We start from the raw sequence: 23,571 nt of genomic DNA on the forward strand, positions 1-23,571 counted from the left end.
GTTTGCAGAACTGCTGTGCAAATACAGTGTAACATAAAAAAAATTGCAACAATCGTCATTTTATTTCCTGGGGTCTCTGCCAAAAAAAAAAAAAAAAATTTGGGGGGGGGGGGGGTGTATATGTAAATTTCTTCTGAACAGGAGTCTCCATGGCAGAATCACCGGGGATTATTCTAAAGAAATATTGAAAATGACATCAACCTGGTGAAGTTTATATGCGATCCCAGCGATTGGGTTTTCATAAAGCGGCCGATCCTAAAACTGCGGTGTAATGGGAAACATCTTGACACGTTTCGTCTACACAGCCTAATCATTATGGGAGGAGGGGGTCAGTCTCCTTTATGGAAATAGATTTGCAGGGAGGATTTGACAGGCGATTGTACAGTCGCATTGTATTGTGTGTGGTCTTCTTTAAGAAGATTGTGCATTCAGATTTTATGGTCTCCTTTAAGAAGATTGTACAATCAGATTGCATAGTCTCCTTTAAGATGATTGTACAATCAGATTGCATAGTCTCCTTTAAGATGATTGTATAGTCTCCTTTAAGATGATTGTACAATTGGATTGTATAGTCTCCTTTAAGAAGATTGTACAATCAGATTGTATAGTGTATGGTGACCATTAGGAAAGGTATAGTTGGCTGTGTTTTTAGGTTGTGGTTGTTTCGGCGGTCTGTGCGGTGATTTCCCCTGTTTCACTGTTGTGACAGTGAAGGGGTTGTCTCCTCCCTCTGGCTGGGCTCTGATCCGGTGATTACAAGGATTAGCTGCAATCCCCATCCCCAGTCCCCACCATCACTGTTTGTTCTACACAATCATGTCTGGCAGATGTGCCCCCCCCCCAGGCAGATTCCTGCTGTGCCGTGGAGTGTCGTTGACCCCCCCCCCCCAGTCTGCTGGTACAGAAGAGGGTCAGCGCCCCCCCTAGGCCTGCCCTGCACTGTTACCCTTCCATGGAGTGTGCTGACCCACCACTGGGACATATGATCTCCACATGTCAGCAGACACAGGATCACATACATGGACAGTGAGGTGCCACTGTACCGGCCTCAAGCTTTAGTTTAATCGGCTTATATTTTGCCTTCCCTGGTTCCTCCCCTCTCCCTCCCCCCCTCCTTTCCATTTTCATCACTTATATTAGTTCTATAGACAATGTCACCAGGTCTCTGTGCTTCTCTATGGAATGTAACCAGATCATGGCTGGGGGGAGGGACTGGCAGGTTGCACCCTGCCTGCAAGACTTCTTACAACAGCCCGGATGTAAGCAGTGGGCTGGCTCTTGGGAGGAGTTATGCAAATATCAAAAGATCTTATCATTCTAAAGGAGTAGGCGTTCCCAGGCAAGCAGTATTTGCATACAGGTAATGCCCACATGTGATACTGAGGCTCTGTGGCAGAACTGAAATCCAATGAATGGAAGGGGCGGGCCAGGGACAGGCTAGGGAGGAAAGAACTAGATGATTCTGGACATCCTCTAGCCAGGTAATGAGGGGGACTCTTACTTGCTACAACTTCTAATGCACAGTATAGGGGTCAGCAGGAGGACCCACAGTGACCAGCAGGAGGCACTCCATTCCTTCACCATGATGGTATGTCTACACTTACCCTACCTAGAGCCCATCCCCATGACCTATCTCCACTTGCTCTATCCAGAGCCCCTGCTGGTATGTCTCCACTTAACCTATCCAGAGCCCGCCCCCAATGACATATCTATGCTTACCCTATCCAGAGCCTCAGCAGAGCCCCCCACTGGTATGGCTCCACTTGCCCTATCCAGAGCCCCCTGCTGGTATGGCTCCACTTGCCCTATCCAGGGCCCCCCGCTGGTATGGCTCCACTTGCCCTATCCAGAGCCCCCCGCTGGTATGGCTCCACTTGCCCTATCCAGAACCCCCGCTGGTATGGCTCCACTTGCCCTATCCAGAACCCCCCTGTGGTATGGCTCCACTTGCCCTATCCAGAGCCCTCGCTGGTATGGCTCCACTTGCCCTATCCAGAGCCCCCGCTGGTATGGCTCCACTTGGCCTATCCAGAGCCCCCGCTGGTGTGGCTCCACTTGGCCTATCCAGAGCCCCCGCTGGTGTGGCTCCACTTGGCCTATCCAGAGCCCCCGCTGGTGTGGCTCCACTTGGCCTATCCAGAGCCCCCGCGGGTATGGCTCTACTTGGCCTATCCAGAGCTCCCGCTTGTATGGCTCTACTTGGCCTATCCAGAGCCCCCGCTTGTATGGCTCTACTTGGCCTATCCAGAGCTCCCGCTGGTGTGGCTCCACTTGGCCTATCCAGAGCCCCCGCTGGTATGGCTCTACTTGGCCTATCCAGAGCCCCCGCTGGTATGGCTCCACTTGGCCTATCCAGAGCTCCTGCTGGTATGGCTCTACTTGGCCTATCCAGAGCCCCCGCTGGTATGGCTCTACTTGGCCTATCCAGAGCCCCCGCTGGTATGACTCTACTTGGCCTATCCAGAGCCCCCGCTGGTATGGCTCTACTTGGCCTATCCAGAGCCCCCGCTGGTATGGCTCTACTTTGCCCTATCCAGAGCCCCCGCTGGTATGGCTCTACTTGGCCTATCCAGAGCCCCCGCTGGTATGGCTCTCCTTGGCCTATCCAGAGCCCCCGCTGGTATGGCTCTCCTTGGCCTATCCAGAGCCCCCGCTGGTATGGCTCTACTTGGCCTATCCAGAGCCCCCGCTGGTATGGCTCTACTTGGCCTATCCAGAGCCCCCGCTGGTATGGCTCTACTTGGCCTATCCAGAGCCCCCGCTGGTATGGCTCTACTTGGCCTATCCAGAGCCCCCGCTGGTATGGCTCTACTTGGCCTATCCAGAGCCCCCGCTGCTATGGCTCTACTTGGCCTATCCAGAGCCCCCGCTGCTATGGCTCTACTTGGCCTATCCAGAGCCCCCGCTGGTATGGCTCTACTTGGCCTATCCAGAGCCCCCGCTGGTATGGCTCTACTTGGCCTATCCAGAGCCCCTGCTGGTATGGCTCTACTTGGCCTATCCAGAGCCCCTGCTGGTATGGCTCCACTTACCATCTTACACAGGACGACTGATGTCCTGCAACTGGCTTTGCCAAATGTTCATGGCTCCAGAACTATGCAGGCACCATCAGACAGGAGGTCAATCACCATTAAATAGGCGATTAACCAGCTCAAGGAGGAACCTCTGGAGGAACCCTAGTTAATACTTACTGCTTTAAGGTGTATCTGTTACCAGCTTACAGTGGAGGCAAACCATTTTTGGGGCTGAACTGGTATTTCTAAGAATGTGGGCCAACTATACCAGAAACTCTTCTAAGGCATAAGTTGTCATGTGTCCAAACTTTTGATGTCATTGCTCCTCAAGCATTGATGAGCCGAAGGACTGGTTAGTCAACAAATTGCACAGGTAGCCTAAAACAGAGTTGTAAGGTAAACTTTAAAGGGATACTGTCCGTACATAGGAAATATACTGCTGTTGCGTCTTTTTTTTTTTTTTAAAGGTGCAAGCTACAGGGCCATCATCCTTATGCGTACCTCAGTGTCTTGCTTGGAAAAAGTATGCAGGTTAGGTCACCCTACATGTTTCCGTCTACACAGTAGACACTCTGGATAGACATGCAAGCATAAGAATGGGAATCCCTGGGAACTCCCACCTCCCCCTTTAACTAATTGCTGGGTTTATAAAAAAAAAAAAAAAAAAAACCTAAAGCCCCTTTGGCTTGCCTAAATCCAGGGATTGTGTGGGGGCTGGGGCCACATTTGTCCAGAGATGAGCTTTAAAAAACAAGTCAATATGCGTGTGTTCCATATTTGGATTTTGATCATTTGCCTTTAAACGTGGCAAATAGAATTCTCACTGATGGATCCTCTCATGTTTTGAAGGACGTCTTTAGTGACTCATTATTGAGTTGTCTTAATTATTTTCATGGTTTGAGAGAAGAATCCTTTTTGTTTCCAGAGAGACTTTATCAGAGACCCCCCAGACAAAGGGGGGCTTTCACAGGCTGTGCTGGCACTGAGTTCAGAGACTTGAGGGTGGGTGGGGGAGGTCAGGGTTCTTTGCCAGGCTGGGGAGCCGCCTCGGTGTGGGAAAGCTGGTCCAGTTGTAAATGGTCTCCTGCGCCTAAATAAGAAGGGAATGGTGGTGATATGTCCAGGTTTCTCAGAAATCCAATCAATATGGGGTCGACTGGAGCTGTTATTTGCAGAAGCCAAATTAACTTTTAATTGCAGCTCCACGTTAGCTAGGTGTGTGTGTGTGTGTGTGTGTGTGTGTGTATATATTATAGAGAGAGAGTGTGTATGTATGTACAATATGTATGTATAATCAGCTTGAAAGAAAAATTCTATATTCTTAACCAAGAATAGTCTCTAATGTTGCTCTGTTTCCTCCAAAAACATTTTTTTTATTTGCTGCTATGATCCATCCTCCTGTTAGGTGGCTATGTTCCTTTCTCCATGGACCCTGGGGCAGAGGCGGCTCTCTAATTGGGCAACTAAGGCGGCCGCCTAAGGCCTCACACTCTCAGGGGCCTCGCGGCCACCCAATATGCCTAACGAGCATTTGGGAGTTGCAGGGAATGTCCCCCGGTCAGTGTCCCCGACTTGCTTCCGGGGCCGCAACTCGTTTTTCCCACCCAGGGGCAGACTGTCACTGATCACTGCCCAAGGTCGGAAGATCAGTGGGTGGAGCCATGTACTCCTCTCCCCCAGCTTCTTCCTCCTGCCGTGCACTGCGGATCTCTGCCTCCGGCTATGTGCAGAGCTTGGATAATACTTGCAGTAGCTGAGCAGCTCCCCCGGCTCCACGATCTCCTCTGAAGGGTGGACGATCTGAAATGGAGGAGGACCTGTCAGAGCCCGGCGATCATCCAGGAGCCAGTCTGCAACTAACAGCCTCAAAGGTACAGTCCTGCCCATGCCCGACACTGACACATCCCTACCCGTGACATCACCTCCTGACTGAGGGCCCCCCCCCCCCCCCCCGAGAATTACCGCTGCCTTCCGCCCCTGTGACCTCACACACACTGCTCTGATTGATGATATGCATGCCATCCGGCATATGATGCCACCTACTGACCCCATGCTATCATCATTATCCTCCTCATCCCCCTGTTCCTGGCATCCTACCTCCTGTAATACTTCCCACTGTCAGCTTCCTACCAACTTACCCCTGTCTTCATCTCCATCCTTATCCTAATCCCCCTGTTCTAATCCCACTACCCTACCATCATCTCTGCTGTACCCCACTGCCAACTGACTACCACCTCACCCCCTGTCATCAACATCCCTTACCCCACCTCTGACATCCTACCACCCTGCCTCCTGTCATTATCATCGCCATGTACCCCACCTCTAGCATCCACCACCCCACCATAGGGGATTTCCTTTTTCTTTTTACCCTGCCCCTGTTATCCTTATCTTCACCCCCCCTGTACCCCACTGTCAGCGGCCTACCACCCCACATCATCATCATCCCCCCTGTACCCCACTGTCATCTGCCTACACCCCACGTCATCATCAACCCCCCTGAACCCCACTGTCAGCTGCCTACCACCCCACGTCATCATCATTCCCTCCCTGTACTCCACTGTCATCTGCCTACCACCCCACGTCATCACCATCCCCCCCTGTACCCCACTGTCAGCTGCCTACCTCCCCACATCATCATCACCCCCTCTGTACCCCACTGTCAGCTGCCTACCTCCCCACATCATCATCACCCCCCTGTACCCCACTGTCAGCTGCCTACCACCCCACATCATCGTATCCCCCTGTACCCCACTGTCAGCTGCCTACCACCCCACATCATCATATCCCCCTGTCAGCTGCCTACCACCCCACATCATCATCACCCCCCTGTACCCCACTGTCAGCTGCCTACCATCCCACATCATCATCACCCCCCCTGCACCCCACTGCCGACATCCCACTCATCAACATCCCCATCATCCCTCTGTATTCCACCTCTGGCATGCCACCACCCCATCACCTGTCATCATTCTCATCTTAATCCCTCCTGGTACCCCACTGTCAGCTGCCTACCACCCCACGTAATCCTCATCATCCCCCCTGTACCCCACTATAAGCTGCCTACCACTCCACATCATCATCATCCCCCCGTACCCCACTGTCAGCTGCCTACCACCCCACGTAATCCTCATCATCCCCCCCTGTACCCCACTGTAAGCTGCCTACCACTCCACATCATCATCATCCCCTCGTACCTCACTGTCAGCTGTCTATCACCCCACGTCATCATCACCCCTTCCCCCCTGAACCCCACTGTCAGCTGCCTACCACCCCACATCCTCATCTCCCCCCTTTACCCCACTGTCAGCTGCCTACCACCGCACATCATCATCTCCCCCGTGTACCCCACTGTAAGCTGCCTACCACCCCACATCATCATCATCCCCCCCTGTACCCCACTGTCAGCTGCCTACCACCCCAGGTCATCATCATCCCCTGCCTGTACCCCACTGTCAGCTGCCTACCTCCCCACATCATCATCTCCCCCCTGTACCCCACTGTCAGCTGCCTACCACCCCACGCCATTATCATCCCCTCCCTGTACCCCACTGTCAGCTGCCTACCACCCCACATCATCATCTCCCCCCTGTACCCCACTGTCAGATGCCTACCACCCCATATCATCATATCCCCCCTTTACCCCACTGTCAGCTGCCTATCAACCCCCTGTACCCCACTGTCAGCTGCCTACCATCCCCCATCATCACCCCCCCCTGTACCCCACTGCCGACATCACACTCATCAACATCACCATCTTTCCTCTGTATTCCACCTCTGGCATGCCACCACTCCATCACCTGTCATCATTCTCATCTTAATCCCTCCTGGTACCCCACTGTCAGCTGCCTACCAGCCCACGTCATCACCCCTCCCCCTGAACCCCACTGTCAGCTGCCTACCACCCCACATCATCATCATCATCCCCCCCCTGTACCCCACTGTCAGCTGCCTACCACCCCACGTCATCATCATCCCCCCCCCCTGTACCCCACTGTAAGCTGCCTACCACCCCACATCATCATCTCCCCCCTGTACCCCACTGTCAGCTGCCTACCACCCCACATCATCACCCCCTGTACCCCACTGTCAGCTGCCTACCACCCCACATCACCCCCCCTGTACCCCACTGCCGACATCCCACTCATCAACATCCCCATCATCCCTCTGTATCCCACCTCTGGCATCCCACCACTCCATCACCTGTCATCATTCTCATCTTAATCCCTCCTAGTACCCCACTGTCAGCTTCCTACCACCCCACCCCCTGCCGTCATCATCCCCCCATACCCCAGCCCTGACATCCTACCACCCTGCCTCCTGTCATCATCATCCCCATGTAACCCACCTCTAGCATCCATCACCCTACCCCTGTTATCATCATCATCTTCATCCCCTGTACCCCACTGTCAGCTGCCTACCACCCCACCTCATCATAATCCCCCCTGTACCCCACTGCTGACATCCTACCACCGCCTCATGTCATCAACATCCTCATCATCCCTGTACCCCACCTCTGGCATACTACCACCCTACCTCCTGTCATTATCATCTTCATTCCTCCTGTACCCCACCTCTGTCATATATCACCCTACCCCCTATCATTATAGGGGAGATATGATCTCAGCCTCTCCCCAATACTGCCATCATCACCCCAAACTACATCCTGTCATCCAACCAACTGTACTCCAACAGTTGCATCACACACCATAATACTGCCCTCCCACCCAGTGAGCAAACAGTGAGTGATAATAATAAGCAGTAACACATAGCAACCAACAAATGAGCAGTAATAATGTGCAGTAACCTCTAGCAACCCACCAGTGAGCGCCAATATTGTGCAGTAACATCTAGCAACCAATGATTAAAGCGGAGGTCCACCCTAAAGTGGACCTTCCGCTCATCGGAACCCTCCCCCCCTCCGGCGCCACAATTGGCACCTTTCAGGGGGGAGGGGGGTGCAGGTACCTGTACAGTACAGGTATCTGCATCCACTTCCGGGATAGCTCTCTGCGGAAAGGGGCGTACATTACGCCCCTTTCCAAAAGTCCCCCGCTGCCTGCTGGGAATCGCACAGATCCCAGAGGCAGCGGGTCCATTCTTATTGCGCAGCGCGACTCGCGCATGCACAGTAGGGAACCGGGAAATGAAGCCGAAAGGCTCCACTTCCTGATTCCCATACCCAAGATAGCGGCGGCAGCACCCGAGAGACGATCGAGAGATCGGCTTCGGGTGCCGTCATCGCGGGCGCGCTGGACAGGTAAGTGTCAATATTTTAAAAGTCAGCAGCAGTATTTGTAGCTGCTGGCTTTTAAAAAAAAAAAAAACGCGGACTCCCGGCAGACTCCCGCTTTAAGCAGTAATGACATGCAGTAACCTCTACCAACCAATGAGTAGGCTGTAATTATGTGCAGTAACCTCTAGCAACCCATCAGTGAGCGGTAGTAAAGGTGTAGTAACCTCTAACAATCCATCAGTGAGCTGTAATAATGTGCAATACCTTCTAGCAACCAATCAGTAAGAAGAAATGATGTGCAGTGACCTCTAGCAACCAATCAGTGAACCTGGAGTAATCAGTGAGTGTGAACTAGATCGTTATGTTTACATTATTAAAGTTTTTTTTTAGATACGTCTATGTGCATTTGTTTTTTTGGGATGGGAAGTGAAAATGCTAGGGGTGGGGGCCAGGAAAATGTTTGAATTATTTTTCCCATTATGGGCATGAGTGGGGCCTCATGTCTACGATTTGCCTAAGGCATCACAAATCCTAGAGCTGCCTCTGCCCTGGAGGCTCTGTGCTCTCTGGGAACCAGGGAGTTATGGGCTCTAGGTTCTGTGAGCTCTGAGCTATGTGGGCTCCATGGGCTCTGTGAGCTCTGGGTTATGTGGGCTTCATGGGCTCTGTGAGCTATGGGTTCTGTGAGTGCTGGGCTCTGAGGGCTTTGGACTCTATGCGCTATGGATTCTGTGGTCCGTGGGATGTATGAACTATGGACTCGGTCTGTGGGATGTATGAACTATGGACTCGGTGGTCTGTGGGATCTATGAACTATGGAGTCTGTGGGATCTTTGAATCATGGACTCTGTGGGATCTACGAACTATGGACTCTGTGGGATCTACGAACTATGGACTCTGTGGGATCTACGAACTATGGACTCTGTGGGATCTACGAACTATGGACTCTGTGGGATCTACGAACTATGGACTCTGTGGGATCTACGAACTATGGACTCTGTGGGATTGTCACGTACCTGGTGGTAGGAGCCCGGAGTGCAGGGAGCGGCCTCTCGTAAGCCTCTGGCTCGAGATTCCCTGGGAGTGGGAACAGGAACTCTAGAGTTCAGAGGGCACAAGTGCCAAACAGGTGGTAGTAGGACTGGCCCTGGAACTGGCGTCAGACAGAGGCGGGTACTGGTAGGTGGTTCTGGAACAGCTGGTGAGCAGTCAGCGGCTGGCAGTGGGTACAGGTGTTCACGCAGGAACGGCTGATAGGTAGGCAGCAGACAGCAGCGGTCACAGATGGCAGACTGGAGCGGCTGGCAGGCAGGCAGCAGACAGCAGCGGTCACAGATGGCAGACTGGAGCGGCTGGCAGGCAGGCAGCAGACAGCAGCGGTCACAGATGGCAGACTGGAACAGCTGGCAGAACAAGCAGGGTCAAACATGGGCCGGGTCGTCAGCAGGCAGGCAGCAACGGTACAAGGAGAAGGCAGAAGCGTGGTCAGACAGTCCGAGGGTCAAGGCTGGCAGCAAGCAGGAGTAGTCAGGAACAGGCCGAGTAGAACAGAGCAGGAACAATCAGGTAAGCAGAGGTAAGTCACGGGAACGCTGTAGACTGGACAGCAACGGGGCACTAGAATGGATTCCTTAAGAAGCCCTCTGGGCGCCAAGAACGGTCGCACGGCGTGCCCGCGCGCGCCCACGTGAAACCGTGCAGCCGTTCGTGACCCCGCGCACCCGCGTGCGCTCGTTAGCAACCTCGCACACCCGTGTGCACACGTTCGTACCTGCTCGCACCCGCGTGCGTCCGTTCGCGCCAACGCGCGCCCAGGGAAACCTATTGAGGCTCAACGAAGGGATTCTGCGGATAGGTCTTCCCTGAGCCACTGGATTCCGGAGACGACCGTGACAGGGATCTACGAACTATGGACTCTGTGGGATCTACGAACTATGGACAAGGTGGTCTGTGGGATCTATGAACTTTGGACTCTATGGGTTCTGTGGGCTTTGGATTCTTATGGGTTTTGGGGGCTTTGGGCTTGTCCTCTATAGGCAATGGATTATGTGGTTTCTGGGCTCTATAATCTATGGACCTTATGGGTTCTGTGGGCTATGGACTGTATGGGCTCTATAGACTCTGTGGACTATGATGTTTATAGGTTTTGGACACTATGGGCTTTGGACTCTGAGTTCTCTATGTGTATGGATTAATTTAGGAGAATATGGATATAATTTAATTTTAATGTCAATTTAAGGTTGCCAAACTCACCCTGACTTTTAGTGCTCATGCACACAGCCGGTTTGAGGCACAATTATGCTATAACCTAAAAATCCCAACATTTTTCCATGTCTAGGGAGCCACAGGTGGCACGTAGGAGATGGCCATTGAAGTGAATGGATATACATGGCCATACTCCAGTAACAAGGCAATGCTTTTGTGCATCAGCATTAATACACACATTGGCATTTGAGGTATTCCCTGAACACAGAAGAGGTGCAGGTCCTGTTTTGGTTTTATTGCTATGACTTGCATCTTTTAGTAAGGGCAGCAATGCAGTGGCACAATGTGAAGGGGGCCTAAATTTGTCTGGGTGATTGAAGGGAACCTGTGCTGATAGGCATGTAGGCTTCCTTGGTTGACCAACTCCTCAAAATACTGGTTGCCTGGCTTCCTCCGCCCTCAAATTAGTGCATGCTTGCTCCTGAACTCATATTATACATGCTTGTTCTGGGTGAGTCAATGAAAAAGTATGATCAGCCCCAGGCTTAGTTTTTTGAATGACTAGGAGGAAAGGGAGTCTTAGACATGACCTCAGCAATAGAATCTATAGGACCTGCAGTAGCTACATCCTAGTGATAAGGAGCTGTGCTTCTGCCGACATGTAAACCAAATTTGCAGGTGTCTGCTGAGGCAACAGAGCCTTTAACTGCTTTAACCCCTTTAAGCTGATTGTGTCCGGTGTTGGGCTTTAAATCCTGCAGTTTAGCATATTGAGCCATTGGCTAGAAAATGTATTGATGGTATCTTATGTGTTTTCTTTTCTTTTACCAACGTAAAAGAGCCAATCAGCATACAGTAGAAAATCTATTTTTTAAAACATAAATAATCTGGCAAATCTGTACTGATACCGAAGAACACCTGACAAAAAAATAAAAAAAAGGTGTACGTGCAATTCAAACATGGAGGTTGAAGACCTTGGTGTTTTTTAAACCAGGCCATAAGAGAAGACTGTAATTATTCCAATTTCCTTCTGTTCGTGCCGCCTAACCCCACTATGATCTTGAGAAATCTTCATGTGACGTCTGTAAGGAAACCTCTAGTATTTTTTTTAATCTCTTGGTTCTTTCATAGCTCTCATTGGTTCCTCCTACTGATTTTCCATGTATTGTATGATAGGACAGTGATCTGGAGGTCAGCCGGAGGAACCGGTGAAAACTGCAAGGGACCCATAAGTTTGATGCATCTAAAAATGTCAGTTTTCATACAGCCTTCACATGAAGATACTGGCTCCTTCTTTTTTTTTTCTCCAATGAACTATGGGCCAGCTGCTCACACATAAAGAGGTAAGATGGGAATGACCTGGTCTGCAGCTCAATGGAGTAAAAAAGGGCAATAGTTCAAAAAACGCCCAAGCTCATCTCTGGTGGAAATTGCTTAGGACTGGAGAAGCAATTGGTGGTACGAATTGCAGATTTCTTGCAAATTTAGTTGAGGGCAGGAGTTACCAACCACTAGGCTGTGGCCCACTGCCAGGCCTCCCGCAAGCTGCACATCACTTTACCTCACACACTGCCTCCCAGCCTCCTCCACAACCTGCTGCTGATCCTCCAGCCCTCCATAGTACCCTCAACCTTCAACCGTGTGTCCCACAGTGCCCTCAACTTCCCTCAGTGTCCCCCAGCCATCTCCAGAAACGTCATTACCTACAGGGTCTCCAAGTCTGCTGCAGAGTCCCTTAACCCACTTCAGAACCCTCAGCCCCAACCTCATCCAGAGTCTTCCAACATATCTATACATGTTTTGCACCCCCACACTTCTATTAAGTTAGCATAAACTTGAATTTTTATCATTTTACATTTTTTTGGAAGAATTTTTCAGGCCCTGGTCTAAGAGTTTTGAGAACCATTGGTGAGGGAAGGTAGAGGTGAGGCACTGAACTCCGATTTTTTACTCATCAAAAGAAGTGAAAGGAAAAGATTAATAGCTTGAATTTGGCTGTTCTTTACAAAAGCGGGGACCCGTTCTAAATCCAAATTGAGAAATTGAAAAATGAGCCAAAAAAGAGCAGCAAAGGCTTGTTTCAAGAGCCCAAAAGTCCCTGAGTGTTTTTAATAAAGAACTTTTGGACTCTTGAGATGATGGTTTGGTAAACGTTTTCCTCCCTTAGAATGTATGTGCAGCTAAAAAAAGTTTTTCAAGAATAGAATGACTAAAGCAAACTGCCGTGAGTCTGAAAATCAACTCTTGTTTCGATAGTTTTCAGAGGCATTTGACAGGCAGTGAGGAGAGGATATGACACCTCTTCCCATCTGTTTTATCCCCATGAATGCCACACCAACATGGGCGGTTGTGGCACATCCCCCATTGTTTGATTGGGTCAAGTTCGGTGGCATTACTGCCGTCCAAATGCAACAAGGGAGGATTTTCGCTGCGGATAATTTTGGGATGTGAACACCCCTGCCTTTGCAGGTTAAGGGATGGGACGGTAATAACACAGCGGTAATAACACAGCTCAGCCACGACAGACAGAAAGTGGATAATCTTCAATACACTACAAAAAAAAGTTGCTCTGCCAATAAAAAGTGCTGTGGGGAATTTGCCCTCACTTCTTGTCTGGTGAAACCTTTGTCAGGAAATAACCTCACCACGTCAGGAAATAAAGGCCAGACTCACCCTGTATAGCAGTAAAAACCAAACACTGGTTCTAATCCTTCCCCATTTTATCTAAAACTAAAAAACAAATGTCTGGATATAAGCTTTAACTCCATCTTCTTGACCCTGCTATTGCAAGCAGTGCTGGGATTGCAAACATCTGGTCTATGAGGCTGGGCATCAAAAAATAACCTATTTTCAGCATTACTATTAAAGTTTTTAGATAAATAGTCTTGTCTGGACTTAGAATAGTACGAATTGGCAAGATCCAAACTTTCACCCATGCTGTCCTCTAACCTACTGCCTGCATCTGACGTGTGGGAAACTCTTCCCTGGGCTCTGTCAGGTCACCCTGGCAGAGAAGTGGGTGCAGTGTGTACTCGAGCTGCCAGTCACTGCCTCCCACCCCTATGAAGTCCTGGCAGGGTACCCAGTTACGGTGCTTGTGGTTGCCAACTGCCAGCACAAAAGACCCTTACTGGTTAGTAGGGAGAACACATCTTGCCGAGTTTGTCAACTGATTAGCTGGCTATAAAGGGGAGCTGTAATGTATTTGGGTCAAATTTGTATTTTATTTATTTGTTGATATATATGCCCTCAAGAGCTTACACTCTAAGGTCCCTATCTGATATACATTCACATACTAGCACCAGTTTAGTCAGGAGCCAATTAGCCTACCAGCATGTCTTTGGAGTGTGTGAGGAAACAAGGAATACCTGGCGAAAAATCCATGCAAGCACAGGAAGAACATGCAAACTCTTTGCAGGTAGTGTCCTGGGTGGGATTTGAACTGGGGACTCCAGTGCTGCCAGGCAGACATGCCAACCACTAAATATATATATATATATATATATATATATATATAATTTTTATTTATTTCAGTTACTTGTATAGCGCCATCAATTTATGCAGCACTTTACATATACATTGTACATTCACATCAGTCCCTACTTTCAAGGAGCTTACAATCTAAGGTCCCTAACTCACATTCATACATACTAGGGACAATTTAGACAGGATCCAATTAACCTACCTGCATGTCTTTGGCGTGTGGGAGGAAACGGGAGTACCCGGAGGAGGAAACCCACGCAGGCACAGGGAGAACATGCAAATTCCAGGCAGGTAGTGTCATGGTTGGGATTCGAATCAGCGACCCTTCTTACTGCTAGGCGAAAGTGCTATCCACTACATGCATATATATATATATGTATATATATGTGTGTGTGTGTGTGTGTGTGTGTGTGTGTGTGTGTGTGTGTGTGTGTATATATAATTATTAATGTGTTCTTAAATGTCTGTACAAAGAATCTAAAGACAAACAGATTGATCAGGAAACCCAAAAAAGCATAAACAGAATATGCAAACTCCATGCAGATAATGGCCTGACCAGGATTTGAACCAGAGTCTAAACACTAAAAATAAAAGAAAAATTGGGTTTTTGGTCGACTTTTTTTTTAAAATGTGTTCTTGAGCACTTGTACAAAGAAGCAGTTCAGTGGCAGTCAACCAACTAAAGACAAATTGATCAGGAAACCCACAAAAGCACCAAGAGAATATGCTAACCCCATGCAGATAATATCCTGATTAGGATTTAAACCAGAGAATATTAAATGTTTTGGGTAGACCTTTTTAATATGTTTTTGAGCACCTGCACAAAGAAGCAGTTGGGTGGTGGCCAGCGGACTAAAGACAGGCAGATTGATCAGGTGGTTGGGGGAACGTTAAAAGGTTCTCTAATTGAAGGGCGCGAGCTGTCGGCCCTAGTTGTGGTCAGCCAGCTGATGTCACACACTTGTGTCACAGCCCCATCCCCAGGGGACATGTTGCGTGTGAGCTGCGGTCACCGCTTTCCTGGGACAGAGGGACGTTGTTGGGGGCTGGAAGTCCAATCTCTGTCACCCTCTGTGCAAGGCTGACACTGGGAAGAATTCATCATTCTCATGCAAATTGCTTGTGCTGGCTCTTCATGTTGGAATTTGGCCCCCTGCCCTCCTCTTTGTCTGCTCACTTGCCTTTTGACAGGGGGAGGAGGTTTCCGCCAGGCGTAGAAAGAGTTACAGAGAGCTTGGGTCTACACAGCAGAGCCCTGTATAGCGGGATGTCACCAGTATTCCCCATGTGGCAGATGCTGTCACTGTAACTCCAATAGGGAGGGGGAGAGGAGAATAAATCCATCCAATGACAGAGCTACTTGCAGTTTCCGCTCCATCTCTTAATGTGTCAGACCCCCCTGGGTATCTCCTGGTCCCTACATTCACACATCTGCCTATTGTTCCTGTGCTGTCACTATGGGCTGTGTATAGTTGTGGAGGAACCTTTCAAAAGCGTTTAGACTTACGGGATTGTGAGTACCTGTTCCTTCTTCTTTACTTCCACTTTTAATGGTAGTGGTGAAATATTGGTCATGGCTGAATGAAAAATGTAAGTTTTTTAATTGATGCTGCTTAATCCACCAACAATAACTAGTACTGCTTTTATATTCACTGTGTGTATTGTATAGCTTTATGTCACTTTGAAGGTTTGCTAAAAAAAAAATTCGCTTATCTCGGACACAGGCTTCTTTCATATGATTAACACAAAAGGGACTAATGGATTTAGATTTTGGGAGTCGGTTAAATGCAGAAGCCAGCAGGCTGTTGTGAGTGGTTGGAGAACAAAAGCTTCCAGTTGCATCAGTAGGGAAGGTTGGGAAAGGTGGTGATAGGATCGTTTTTTAAACTATAGATGAGCTGTTTTCTTTCAGGGCTCGAAGGGACCATAGGGTTCCTCCAGAACAGCTTTTCTCAACCCTTTTATCACACAGGAACCCTTAAAATAACTTTCTGGTCTCAGGGAACCTGTGATAATGACTATATATCTGAAGCTCATGGTACATTAATGTGATCATCAGCGGGAGGAGCGCTTCTTACATTTGTGATCATTGGAAAGCATCAACCCTTTACAGATAGTTAATTATCTGATAGGCAAAGTTTGCTCATTGGTTACTGAACCCCTAGCACTCTCTGGGTGAACCCTAGTTAAGAAAGGCTCTTCTGCAGGACCCTGGATGAGAAAGGCTGCTCTGGAGGGATCCTGGCTGAGAATGGCTGGCTGCTCTGGAGGAACCCTGGATGAGGTGGGCTGCTCTGGAGGAACCCTGGATGAGGTGGGCTGCTCTGGAGGAACCCTGGATGAGGTGGGCTGCTCTGGAGGAACCCTGCCCTGGATGAAAAGGGTTGCTCTGGAGGAAGCCTGGACGAGAAGGGCTTCTCTGGAGGAACCCTAGGGCTCTGCAGAATCGTGGATAAGAAGGGCTACTCTGGAGGAACCCTAGGTTTTTGCATAACCTTTGTTTGGAAAGGATGCTCTGGAGGAACCCTAGGGTTCTGCACAACCCTTGATTCAGAGGTTGCTATGAGTTTCCTGATTTTGTGGTTGAATTGCCTCCCATGTGAGGGTGCCTTTTACTTGGCTCTGCCAAGTGCTGTTGGCCAGTGCCACCTGACAGAGCCAGCGACAATGTAAGGGGCATTTTTCCTGCTGACCCCTAATGAATTGTTTTTAGCAGGGGTTCTCTTAGACCTGAATTTTTTTAAGGGTTCTTCAAGGGTAAACAGCTTGAGAATATGAACATAGCTCCTAACTGTCCCTGATTTGGAACAAAGTCCCTCTGTCTCTTTCCTCCTCATTTGTCCCTTGTTTTGATCTTCTCTATATAGTTGTATATAAAATGCACTTTTTAACTTTCAAAAAGTTTTTCCCAGTGCTAAAACTTTCATCCAATTTATAGATTGCTGCATTTGTAAATTTCAAAAGCCAGTATAAAGGGATAGTAGTGGTAAAAAAAAGCACTTGTGGGTTTAACCCATAATTTTTTTTGTTGTTGTACAATTCTCCTTTAAGAGGGAGTGGCAGGGAGCGTGTCCTATGCCTAAATACTTTTGCTAATAGGTGGCTCTCATTTCCCATCTCAGAAAGTTGGGAGGTATGTTATAGTCACCACGCACGAGTACAAATTGACACCCAGCTGCCTAAAGTACCAAAAGAGCCTAGTACTGTCTAACATACTTTTGCTACCAAGCTCCGGAGATTTCTTGGTATAGTTGTTCCCTGTCATTTATCGCTTGGACATGGCGTGATGCTTTCTATATAAAGACAAAAGTTCTGTTGACTGTCTGAAGGATTTTGCGCTTTGAGTGACTAAAATTTTCCAGCATGACGGAATACTTCTGAAACTGAAGATTTCTGGTCTGTAAATATGTTTATCGTTTGTTACTTCCTGTTCTATTTCCAGTTATTGCATGTGATGTCAGGTGGATGTTGGCGTTCTGTTCTGGATATTGTCCATCTCTTTTCTCTTGTTGTGTTTGTTTTTTTCGCTGATCTTTCTTAATGGATCTCGTTGAGAGAAATATCAAATGTGGCAAGTCATTTTTAGGAGGCCTGTAGGTTGAACAAACTTGAAAGTGTGACTTGTAAAGGTCTCATGTAATGTTTCACCAGTCTGACTGTCTCCCAAAACATGTCCCCAGTCGCCAACAACTCATTTTTAACATGTCCACAGTCTCTGACCATCTTCCTTTTTGTATTTTTTTTAGTTTCTTATTTCTGTAGAATTACATTCACCAAATTTTATGTTCACCCCCTGGCGATATCAAGGGCTGTATTTGAGTCCTCATTTTTCTAGATGACCAGCACTGTTCTAAGGCCTCATGTACACTGCTGCTGGTAAATGGACGTTCTCCTGAACCCTCCTCTATGTTCTCTTATCAGTACATGTAGACGGGGTCGTTTTATAGTCGTTTTCTAGGCAGTTGAGTTTAGAGGCGTTTTTGGAAAGCAAAAAAATGAGTTCAGACGTTGAGTTTAGAGGCATTTCAAGCACCAAATGCTCCTAAACGTGCTAACTCCCATTTAGCCGTGTTTCATTTTTCACTTTTGGATATTTGAAGAAAAACATTTTTCAGCCTGCCTGAAACCCGGACACATGATTTACAACCCAGACTGTCTGGGTGAATCCTGGACAGATGGCAACCCTGGCTAGGCCACTCCAGGGCCCTAATGTGCTTCTTCTTGAGACACTCCTTTATTGTCTTAGCCATGTATGTTAGGTATTGGAATACTCACACATGACCCATTTTCAATGCCGTGGCTGAGAGAAGGAGGTTCTCACCCAAGAAGTACATCATCCCTTTGATGCGGTTAAATTGTCCTGTCCCCTTAGCAGAAAAACACCCCCAAATCATAATGTTTCCACCTCCATGTATGATGGTGGGGATGGTGGTCTTGGGGTCATAGGCAGCATTCCTCCCCCTCCAAACACAGCGAGTTGATGCGAAAGAGCTTGATTTTGGTCTCATCTGACCACAGCACTTTCACCCAGTTCTCCTCTGAATCATTCAGATGTTCATTAGAGAACTTCAGACGGGCCTGTACATGTGCTTTCTTGAGCAGGGGGACCTTGTGGGCGCTGGAGGATTTCAGTCCTTCACGGCGTACCGTGTTATCAATTGTTTTCTTGGTGACTATGGTCCCAGCTGCTTTGAAATTATTGACAAGATTCTCCCGTGTAGTTCTGGGCTGATTCCTCACTATTCTCATGATCATTGAAACTTCACGAGGAGAGATCTTGCATGGAGCCCCAGATCGAGGGAGATTGAAAGTTATTTTGTGTTTCTTCCATTTTCGTATAACTGCACCAACTGTTGTCACCCTCTCACCAAGCTGCTTGGCAATGGTCTTGTATCTCATCCCAGCCTTGTGAAGGTCTACAATCTTGTCCCCGACATACTTGGACAGCTCTTTGGTCTTGGCCATGGTGGAGAGATTGGAATCTTATTAATTGATTGCTTCTGTGGACAGGTGTTTTTTAAACAAGTAACAAACTGAGATTAGGAGCACTCCCTTTTAAGAGTGCTCCTAATCTCAGCTCGTTACCTGTATAGAAGACACCTGGGAGCCAGAAATCTTGCTGATTGATAGGGGATCAAATACTTACTTCACTCATTAAAATGCAAATCAATTTATAACTTTTTGGAAATGTGTTTTTTCTGGATATAATATTTTTTCCTTCACTGTTCTGGAAAGGCTTTCCCCCAAGGATTAGGTAATGATGTTGGAGGAGAAGACCTGTCTTGTATTCTGTGTTCCAATTCATCCCAAAGTTGCTCAGTAGGATTGAGGTCAAGGTTCTGTACAGGTCACCATACATGGCTGCTAGGTTCCAACATATTACATTTTTTGTTCTGGAGTTTAGATCCACTTTAACTCTCCTTCTTTTTTTTTTTTGGATGCCTAGCAATTGATCCACCGGCTCAGAATGGAAGTTCTACTTTTGTTTTTGGTTTTTTTACTCTTTAAACCTGAAGGCTGCATCCTTTGATTCATGGTTGATCTTTTTGCAAGTACAGATCTGCAGCAAGGATTGTTTTGCTGCCCTGCACCTGAATGCAAAATCTATCCCCTATTATATCCCACATAATACCTCCTGTCTGTGTTAACCTCTAGTGTTCCGATTTTGGTTGTCACAGTCAAGTCCTTCATTTAATCTCCCAGTGGGAAAAAACACACAATTGGGCTGCGTTGGCAGAGGTCCCCAGTGGACCCAGCAGATGACGTACGTTTGTCATACAGAGCAATCCGGCACGGTCATATGGTCGTTGTGCGGTGCATTAAGAATGTATTTTACTGCATCAGTGTATTTTGGTACCCATTGGAAAATCGAAACGCACAAAACTGCACGCTGGCACAAATTTTTTTAAAAATGGTGCACAAAGACATTTCCTATAACGTGCATTAATTGTTGTGTGTGTTGTGCATTTATTGTGTGCTGAACGCCCTTTGGTGATGTCAAGGGCCACGCTATAGCCCCCCTATCAAATGTTTTACCTGTCAATTTTTGTTTCTCCACCCAGTCCTAAAATTTGCACAGCTCTTCCACAAAGCATGGTTATGTTTGGCAGGGCCGGAGATATGATTTTATTGTACTGCAGTTAAGTAACATTTTGACGTTCTGTCCCCCTCTCCTCCAGCTTAAGACTGGGCTGTGAGTTCATGACTTAAGTCAGTGTTCTCCAAGCTGCGGCCAGGGGCCAAATGTGGCCCTTTGCTTGCCTTTATCTGGCCCTTTATACCAAATTACACCATCGATAGGGCACCATTTCCTCTACTGACACCATAAATGGGGCACTATTCATGCCATAAATACCAATGATGGGGAACTGATGCTGGAGCATTTTCTACTCTCGCTGGTCACATTCACCCCTCCCAAAGGACAGTAAACCTGCCCCTTGCTTAGAAAGTTTGGAGACCCCTGTCTTAAGTCATTCTGTTCACTCCTCTTATCAGCAAGCTTTGTGCACTGCAGCAAAACCAATTAACTCCTTGTGCTGCTTCTCCCCTTCCCAGTATCTTTTGTTCAGGGGACTGCAAAAGGCAGATTCAGGCACCTACGCAGCTTGCATTAACAAAAAAACACAAAAAAAAAAAGATGTATTCATTAAAAAGTTTTGGAGTTCACCCAAAGGTTTGAAATGAGTTTCTGTGTGTGGAGCACATGCCATTATGGCTGTTATGACCATCTTGTGCACGCCAGTGGAGAACACCTTAATCTCCATCCTGAATGGGGTCTACATACAGGTAGGACCTGGCACACTCCATAACTCCATCATACTATTACGCAGAATTCTTCTGTCTTAGTTCTGGGAGACACATACTATGGGGTTTGTGGGGCATGAGCATCTTCAATTTAGGTGGTAGGCTGACTTTCACGTGATGACGGATGTGTGTATATACTGTATGTGTTGTGACCATTCATTCTGTCACTTTGATAATAAGGGGCCTTTGTGCCCCAGAATGGTGTATAGTCTGGTTTGGGACATCAGTAAAACTTTTACACCTGGACTTTAAGTGCTGTTTTTTTCTGCATTTGAGGTCTACAGTACCACCATACAGCCATGCACCTACACTGGCCTCGGATGTCTATGCAGTATGGTATGTATTCTTTCATATTTTATTGCTGTCCAATGGTTTCCCACTGGAGATATTGATTCTCTCGATGTATCCTGGTGACATTGTCACTGCAACTCAAAAAGAGAAAATCCAACGTTTTGAGTTGTCACCAGAACAGGAATGATGGGTCTCCACTGGGGAGATGTATTCTCTTGTTTTATCCTGGTGACCATTTTCACTGGAACTCAAAAAGAGATAACATCTAAATTTTTGAGTTGTCACCAGAACGGGAATAGTAAGACAAGTTCCAATAAGTACACTTGTTACCATGACAACTAAGGGGATTTTTCTCACTTTGGTAACGTTTATTCTCACTGTCTGTCCTCTCTAATGGACAGAAAGTGAAGGGAGATCTCCCCAATAAAGCACAGAGGGCAAAAAACAGGATTTTAACTATTTTGTTCTGTATCCATGATTTCACGCATTATGTGCCTTATATTAGGCAGCTTATCCATTTTGAATGGACTGCCAACCCACTTTTCTCAGTGCCCTTAAGCAATGATTTGCACAGCCCCAATGTTTTTTCAATTTTTGAAGGAAATTGTGATATGTGAATCCCTCCAACTCTGGTCATACACCAGTAGAATTTCGTTCGAACATTCAGTAGGAAATGCAGAAAAAAACAAGAGTACAATTATGGACTCAACAAATTTTGTATGCATTCCTTCCCACCCCCCCCCCGAAAAAGTTTGAGTCCAATGTTTCGAATTCTATGTTCAATTTGGAGATGAACCTGTACCTTACTTTATGTATAATTCTCTTTTTCTGAAGGAAAACAACATTCACAGTTAGAATTAAAAAAAAAAAAAAAAAAATCCACCCTACTTTTTGGATTTGTAGTTGAAACGAATGCCAATTTGACCCTATTATTTATTAGAAAAATAAGTGAGCATTCCATAAACAAATTTTTTGGAACAAATACTGGTGTGTGGCCAACGTAAGGCATAGTACTGTTCTTAACTTTGTACATGGCAGGCTATATTTTTTTTTTATGGTGTTTTAGAATGCTTTACTGACCTACGACCTCACAGGTCTTAACTGGAAGATTAGCCTTCCATGGCATGGTTTTGTTCAGATTAAATGAGGTGATTTGGAATGTCCATACCGGTGTGTAAGGTTATAAGGTCAATGTGAAGATAACCCAACATTCTCTCTATACCTGTGTGAATCTTCAACAGATATTCAGTACTATAGGCCTTGGGATGTGTTTATCAACTGACAGGCAAAAGATAAGCTGTATCTGTAAACCCAGAGTAAAGTAAAGCCTCTTACACATGATGAGAATTCCAGGCGAATGATCGTCTGTTTTTTTTGTTTTGTTTTTTGGCATGCTAGTCTCATATTGAAAAATTAAGAGGTTACTTAAGTTACGAAAATTCTCCTACAACAGAATACAACTTTTGGACGTGATATGATGTATTTTGTTGTATTGTAATGTATTTTGTAGTTTCTGATCATGCGTGGTTTGGGTCGTCTGATTTTTTTTTTTTTCGGCCAAATACTGTGCTGATTGAACGAATATCATACGTTCTGGTATTGACAAACACGAAAAATGTTCTTGTACACTTTGGATAATTGCACATTAACTGTCGTGATCGGCTCCTGAAAGCTGTGTACGAATGATCATATTATCGTGCGATCGCTTTGAAAGCGCCATTTTTCAGGCCAATTTTCTGATCATGATTAGATTTCTCCAATGACTCACTTTAATTAAAGGATAAGTTCACGTTTTGACAAAAACTAACCAATGAACATTTTATTTGCAGGCAAAAAAAAATTGCATTTTATATTTTTGTTTTGGGGCCTGGAAAATATTGCACCAGCGATCAGCAGGTCTCTGATGCCATGCATGTCTCCTGTCTGCTTGTTTGTACCTTGTACAATGAAGCCGATTCATCATGACAGGAAGACTCGATGAACTACCACGGCACTGGCAGCACCATGGTAGTTTATTGAAAACGACAAGCCGACAGCTGCGAAGGCTGCCGGACCTTGTAGATTCAATTCACAGAGCGCTGTGAATGAGTGACACGGTCGGGTGGGTGACCTTTTTTGAATTGTGGCAGCAGACACAGGGAGAAGATCCCCGGTCTGCTGTCACAAAAGTTGAACTTATCCTTATCCTTTAAGCACAATACAGTTGACCTGTTTTTTTTGTTAGTTTTTTTTCCAATTGCAGTAAATGTGTCTAAAATCTGCCAGTTTCAGCTTGGCGCCCAGTATTTCTTGAGGAGACAACATTATGCACAGGTTACTAATGGGGTGGCAGCATTGTCACCCAGCAATACGTGCTCCTGTATAGGTCCTACATCAGCCTTTCTCAACCTTTTCACCCCGGAAGAGCCCCTAGAATAATTTGAAGGTCATAGGAAGCCCTAAACAAAACCAATTCATTAAGGGTCATTTGGAAAAATTTGGTGGTCAGTAGGAAGAATGAAACCCTTAAAGTGGTGGTAAGGATGCCACAGACAGCTCAAA

The 23,571-nt window shown here is 47.1% G+C and overlaps 1 protein-coding gene across 4 annotated transcripts in view; it reads left to right on the top strand.

The window, feature by feature from the left end:
- Positions 1-23,571, top strand: part of PLXNB3 (plexin B3) — a 158,150-nt gene that overhangs the window by 49,650 nt on the left and 84,929 nt on the right. The window contains exon 1 of one of the 4 annotated variants that reach the window (XM_077478884.1): positions 15,307-15,448. The exons of 1 other annotated variant lie outside the window; for it this stretch is intronic. Coding sequence is in view for 1 of the 3 variants with exons in the window: in XM_077478882.1 (XP_077335008.1) it covers positions 15,517-15,525 (9 nt within the window). In the remaining 2 variants the exon portion in view is untranslated. Of the gene's footprint in view, positions 1-15,306; positions 15,449-15,501; positions 15,526-17,098; positions 17,332-23,571 lie in introns of those variants that run through there. 2 more of the 4 variants (XM_077478882.1, XM_077478885.1) reach the window with 2 other exon arrangements.

The sequence above is a fragment of the Lithobates pipiens genome, unplaced genomic scaffold, assembly GCF_037356315.1.
Source record: "Lithobates pipiens isolate NorthernLeopardFrog02 unplaced genomic scaffold, aLitPip1_a1.2 Scaffold_1, whole genome shotgun sequence".
Taxonomy (NCBI): Eukaryota; Metazoa; Chordata; class Amphibia; order Anura; family Ranidae; genus Lithobates; species Lithobates pipiens.